Below are 6740 nucleotides of genomic sequence, written 5' to 3'. Positions count from 1 at the left end.
AACTCAGAAATCCACCTGCCTCTGCCTCCCAAGTGTTGGGATTAAAGGCGTGTGCCACCACCGCCCGGTGAGAACTACTTTTTAAACTACTGTCACAGTACCTAAATACGCGAGTCTAATGTGCCCTATGAATACTTAGATGCTTATGTTGAAACCAGGAACAAGTTAGCCCCAGGCTGGCCGAGAACTCAACATCATCCTGTCTCTGTCCCTGTCTCCAAAATGCTAGGATAACAGGTGCACAATACCAAAGTCTGACTGAGATGTGCTTTAGTGTAAAATAATATACAGAATTTCCAGTAATTAAAATATGTAAAACTTACTAATTTATTTTCTATCAGTCAAATACTGACATAGTATTTTAGACAGGGCTAGGGATGGCTTAGTAGAGTGACTGCAAGCATGCACAAGGGTCTGGGCTGGTATCTAGTGCCACAAATAACTAATCATAGTGGTTTAAAATTTCACCTTTGCTGTTTACCTTTTTTAAGGAGCAATGAGAAAAAAATTAAATGTATATACCTTTCCATAACAAAATTTCACAACTTGAGAATTCCTGAAAGCTCAATGACTTCAAGATTTGCCCAAAAGCAACAACCTCTTATTCAAGCCACCAAAAGATTATAGATGAAACAAAGTCAGACATGCCAGCAGAAGAGAGAATACATATGTATGCTCTCTACTCAAAAAGAGTCTGTGTGTTTATATCAAGAGACACACAAACAGGAACAAGACAAATAATAATGTTAAATGGAAATCAACTATGGTAAAAAGTTTAAAAAGATAAACCAACTGGAGAAATGTTAAAATGTCCAGTAATAGAGGGGTGAATAAACATGTACAGTTTTATAGTAAATAATATTCTGTAGTGTAATCCAGTACCCTGGGCTACTAAAATGGCTCAAAGTAAAGGCATTTATTTGCCCACAAGCCTGATGACCTGAGTTCATTGCCCAGGACCCACAGGGTAGAAGGAGAAAACCAACTTCACTAAGTTGTTCTCTGCCTTCTACAAATAGACCTCTGCAAGCTTGTGTAAGGGACACAATGAAGTAAGTAATGTAAGCCGGGTGGGGGTGGGGGGTGGGGTGGCAGCACACACGCCTTTAGTCCTATCACTCAGGGTAGAGGCCAGCTTAGTCTACAGAGTAAGTTCCAGGACTGCCAGGGCTATGAAGAGACACACTGTCTCAAACCCCCTCCTCCACCCCAAAATTAAGTAACTATAATAAAAATCAACACCCTCCCCAAAAGAACACAGATTTTTAAAAAGTTGAAAGAGGCTAGGTAAGTACAGCATATATATATTACATATATATATGCTACATATATATATATATGTAGTCTAACACATTAGTGCAGCATGAATTAAGAATGCATGCATGTACAATTAAAGCATGAAAAGTGAGGGGCTAAAGAGAGGGCTCAGTCAGCAGTTAAGAGCACTTACTGCTCTTTGCAGAGAACCTGTGGTCAATCCCACACGGCAAGTCAAAACCATGCAATTCTAAGGGATCTGATGCCCTCTTCTGACCTCCACAGGCACCACACACACATAGCACACAGACATACAGGTAGGTAAAACATCCACACACATAAACAAATTAAAAAAAAAAAAAAGCATGAAAGTACCAAAGAATGAAATCTATCAACTTCAGATGATTACAGAGAACTGTACCTGACCCCTCTGGAAAGCACTGGTGGCTGAGAAATCCACCAGCATTCTGTGCTCTGGGAAAGACATCATTGAAGTGGCCAGAGCTTTTAATCCCAGCACTTGGAAGGAAGAGGCAGGCACTTATCTACAGGTCTGAGGCTAGTCTGGGTAAGCAGTGATATCATTTCAATTATAAAACAAAGAAAGAGGACAGGAAAGGCCTACTGTACTTTTTCTGACAGGAGAGACCTGTCCATGTCCTTCCTCACGACCCCCTGGGGTTACCTGCCTAGGTTCCCATTCTTTTTCTCAGAGAAGTTTCTCCATCATGAACCTTCTTTGAATTTACAACATCCTGAATGAAATCATTTCCTTTAATGAGACAATACTAGAGATCTTTGACACAAGAGTAGGACCCCCTAAGGGACTAACTAGGAAGAAGATAGACATTTAGCTTCAGTGAGAACACTCAAAAAGATCTTTTTTTTTTTTAATTTTTTTTTGGGGGGGGAGAATAAAAGGGATCATTATCCTGTACACTTTACTACTTAAAAGCACTTCAAAATTAGTAATTTTAAAGATCGATGTAAAGGAAAGAAAAGTGATTTGTAGGCAGTAACTGATCCTTTCGGGCAGAAGTTCTCAACCTTCCTAATGCTTCTTCCTTTAACACAGTTGCTCATGTTATGATGATCCACAACCATACATTATTTTTGTTGCTACTTCAAAGCTGTAATTTTGCTACTGTTACGAATTGCAATGTAACTATCTGATATGCAAACTACCGCCCCCCCCCCCCACACGCCAAAGGCTCAAAAGCAGTCCAAGAACAGCTGCTCTACAATCTCCTTTTTCAAGTTAAATGGGCACACAAACGGTGTGGTGGCACACGCCTTTAACCCTAGCACTTGGAAGACAGAGACAGGTAGGTCTGAGTTTGAGGCCAGCCTGGTCTACAGAGCAAGTTCCAGGACAGCCAAGGCTACACAGAGAAACCCTGTCTCGAAAAGCAAAGTACATCCAACCTATTTAGCTGAATTGTTAAAAGTAGTTTTCCTAATCATCAAGCGGCAGAATGCATTTGTAACTCAGTCCAGGCCAGTGAGCTCAGTTTGTTGGAGCCGAGTCCCATCTGTGTTAAGTGAATGGTTTGATTATGGCATATTCCTTAACTCGATATCAAGGGTTTCCAGAGAGCCATAAAACTATGTTGCAAAACGAATTTCTTGGTTAAAGAAAAGACTAGCCAAATCTACATGTGATGTGTCAGGCTATACCAAGTAAAACTGAACAAATAAACCTGGGAATTTTATAGTGGGCTGGTAATCTTTGCACATTGGAGGAAGCTGACACACCCAGTACACACACAGAAATTTTATTTGCCATGTGCAAACAGAAGATACATTTTCCCCCGAGGGAAGGGGCTTTTAAAGAGACATTTACGGTGATAATTTTGTAGTGAGACATTTGAAAACATGACAGCTCATTTTTCTAATTTCAATTTCCTTTCTTCCAACTGCTTCTAGAAGACATAATGAGCACCAGGAAGTAATTCTAATTTAAAACAAACCCATATGTAGTTAAACTTTAATCTTCCCACTACCACTCCAAAAAGAGGAAGGGGGGGTAACTAAACACATGAGTTGACATCTATAATCCCAGCACTCAGGAGTCTAAGTGAGTAGACTGCCAGGCCACTCTGGCCTATACCAAAGGCCCCCAACTCAAATATAAAAATACAAAACCACTGTAGTTCTTGACACCTGTAATCTAAGCACCTGGGTTGCCTCAAGTTCAAGTCCAGCCTGGGCTTCACAGTGAGTTTCGTGTGGTTCTGAATTAGAGAGTAAGATCCTGACTCAGAAAAGGAAACCAAGCAGCTCACCAACAAAATCTAAAAATGTCTCAAATACAGAAAGTGCTAGAATCTGGGATAATAAAGGAAAACCTCTCAATATCTCCACCCCCCCCCAGCCCCTCTCTCCTATTCTCTAGTAGCTGGACTGAATGGAGATGCTCTGTGCTTATAAAATCAAACATAGTATAAAGTCTGTGTTCTAAATTCTTCATTCTTAAAACATATCCAGAACTGGCGAACTGGCTCTGCAGGTGAAAGCACTTGCCAGGCAAGTCTGACAACCTAAGTTCAATTCCCAGAACCCACAGTGAAAGGAAAACTGGCTCAGCAAAGCATCGTGGCACTCCTGTACCCAAGTCCTCAGACCATAATAAGCACTGGGATGAAAGAATGAACCTACCTTTAGTTTTTATTTTTGTCTTCCCCCAAGTACCAGGAAATACAACAGACTTTTTTCATTTTATTTGAATGTCCACCAGACAAAGTTAAACTTTAAAACCAAACTTTTACACGTTTAAAATGTTTGGCCCTATTTTAAATACAACGTTTGCATTCTCAACTAAAAGAAAAGATGTTACATCAGCCGACTGGAGAGCAGACACCAGTCCACTGAGTGCTCAAATTTACCAGAACTCAAAACCTTTAGATTTAGTCTTTACTATAAATCAACATATACATACATTTAAAATCTTGCAGAGGTTCAACAGACTTCAGGGCCTGAAATATCTGGAGCTCATAGCATTAAACCCAAACAAGACTTAATATCAAGACACTATTAAGGATGGTCAGTTGTCAAGAAAACTACCCATTTAATCTTATGAGTCAGCCTATACCGCAAGCCAGTTGCTATACTAAGGAAAAACTAAAGTTGTTATTCAGTGAAAACACTCTGTAGACAGAGAAGTGGGTACCAAGTGTTTCCCGGCGCACAGATGTAGCAACAGGATAGTATTTCTAGCAGTGTGGCAAGGCCTTGCCAGCAAATCATTGACCAAAAATGGTAACAGTGTGCAGACTACAGTGACAAAATGTTCCACCTGACCGCCCAGTTGAGATACTGTTTTACAACCGAATTGAGTAACAATTTAGAAGTAGAGAAGTTTGTAAATTAAGCAAAACCTCTATCATCTCAATACAACGAATGTTTCTCTTTTTAAAGGGCTGGAGTAATTAAACGGGCTTTCTGAAAGTTTTTAAATTTGCATCAGGAAAGCAACATCATGTCCAAATCTTGTACCCAAAGTTGTGGTAAAGCCATGTTCTCAGGTGAGGGTAAATTTCTAGCATGGATGAATGGACCCGGCAGGGAAGAGTTAAAAGAGTCACTGCCAAGCTTGACAAGCCCAACGAGAGTGCCACTGAAGCTGATTGCCAGATACGACAAACAAAGCCACGGCAAGGCCACCCGGTTCTTAATCACGCTCGCTAGCAATTACTCCGCCCTCTAGAGTGTTCAATAAAATCCTTCTTTTCCTTCTCGGTAGAAATGGCTGGAAAGACTCATGGGTCACGGAGCTAGCCCACACGGACAGTCTCAAGTTCGACGGCCCATCCCGGGGGATCTACGGACTTCGGGATTGCAGGCAGTGAGGCCGGGCCGAAAAGGATCCCGGGCGGCGGCCTGGAGCGGTGGGCATGATGCCGCCCGGGAGCTGCCTGGGAGCCGTGGGACACGATCCCTCCTTTGGCACACGCCCTAGCTGTGGGTCACTCACCATATTCGCCGCGGCGGACTTCAGGAGGAGAGCTAGGAGCCTGGTGGAAAAGTGCGTGCACCTTCTCTTCGGAGCAGCAAAAGGAGGAGAGCGAGCACAGGGCGGACGCGGCAGCTCGAGCTTATTAAGGGTGGGCTGGCGTTCCAGCCAGACTGCGGCTGCGCGCGCCCCACGCTCCGCCCGTCGTTGCTACGCAGCAGGCCAGCCTCCCCGGACAGGCCCCACCCAGGAGGCCCAGTAGTCTACCGACAGCAGGAAACCTCGCTCCACTTAGGGCGAGTGCATGGGTTCCCCGCCCAGAGGAGCGCCCGGCGCTTCTCGGATAAGGGCGGGCACAGGACGCTCCAGGGAATCTGGCCCTGCCCTGGAGGCGGGACCACGCGACGCCCCGCCTACCGCGCAGCCTTTGCCCATACATGGAAGTCGCCACCTGCCCAGGTGTGCGCGCCTCCGGGGGCGGGACCACAGCGCGGGCGGGGCGGGGCGAGCGCCGGTAGGAGGGCGCTCTGCTTAGCGAGGAGAACGCGCTGAACGGCTCTCAGGGACCGCGACCCGCATTTTTTACCTACTTTGGTGCTGTTCCCACCACCCTGTCCTGATTGGTCAGCGCGGCACTTCGGGCCATCGCGTGAGAGGGAAAAATCTGCACATTTTTCCTCCTTCCTGAGGCGACCGTGGCTGTTCAAAGGGCTGTGTGAGTCAGCGCTTATTCCAGGACTGGAAAACAGGAGTGATTTGTTTATCTTCGGAGCCGGCTGGGAGGAGGCCCAGTGGCCCGCGGGGGTGCGTGGGGGACGCCGCGTGGCCCGGGGCTGTGAACCCGGCCCCTCCGCTGTGCTTGGGGGCTTCTCATTCGAGAATTGTGTTTGCACGGACGTACGGCTTCCAAAGGGACACCAGCAGTCCTAGCGTTGTTTTCTCAGGGTGGTTTTTTTTTTTTTTTTTTTTTTTTTTTTTTTTTTTTGAACTGAATTTAGGCCACGAGAACATCAGGATCTCTACAAAAAGTTTTAATTATCTAAGAAGATAATTATCTTTGGGCAACAAGATCTTTTGTTCTACCTTTGTAGCAAAACGCAGTCCCCATTCGTTTTTTTTTGGTTTTTTTGTTTTGTTTTGTTTCTTTCTCAAAACAAAAGGCAAGTCGTGGCAGTTCTAATCCCTTACTGCTTTGCCACCCTGTGATCACACCTGAAGAGAAAGAACCTACATCCAGCTGCAGCCCAAACCCTTCTGTTTTATTTTTATTTTGTTTTCTGCTCAGGGTTCTGGCCCCACTAAATGAGTACTCATTTAAGGACGGCTGTCTGCCGGTTCAACCTTTCATTGGTGTTTCATCCTCCACAGTCATGTCCAAATATAAGAATGCTGTTTACTGCATAAGATTTTCTGTGCCTTCCAGAATCTTAATCTCTGGCTCCTCTGCCTCTAGCCTCACTCCCTCTCCTTATGGATTTACCCAGTTACTGTGTCCCTATCACCTGCCAGCCTGGATTTTTTTTTTTTTTTT

General features: G+C 44.5%; 1 protein-coding gene across 1 annotated transcript in view; it reads right to left on the bottom strand.

Moving 5' to 3' along the window:
- Dstn (destrin, actin depolymerizing factor) overlaps positions 1-5431 on the bottom strand; it is a 24829-nt gene extending 19398 nt beyond the window's left edge. The window contains exon 1 of the mRNA XM_031372092.1: positions 5231-5431. Coding sequence (XP_031227952.1) covers positions 5231-5233 — 3 coding nt within the window. The 5' untranslated portion in view covers positions 5234-5431. The remainder of the gene's footprint in view (positions 1-5230) is intronic.
- Between the last annotated feature and the right edge of the window lie 1309 nt (positions 5432-6740).

This window comes from Mastomys coucha, unplaced genomic scaffold, assembly GCF_008632895.1.
Source record: "Mastomys coucha isolate ucsf_1 unplaced genomic scaffold, UCSF_Mcou_1 pScaffold15, whole genome shotgun sequence".
NCBI lineage: Eukaryota > Metazoa > Chordata > Mammalia > Rodentia > Muridae > Mastomys > Mastomys coucha.
This window is presented reverse-complemented; position numbering and strand designations above follow the sequence as displayed.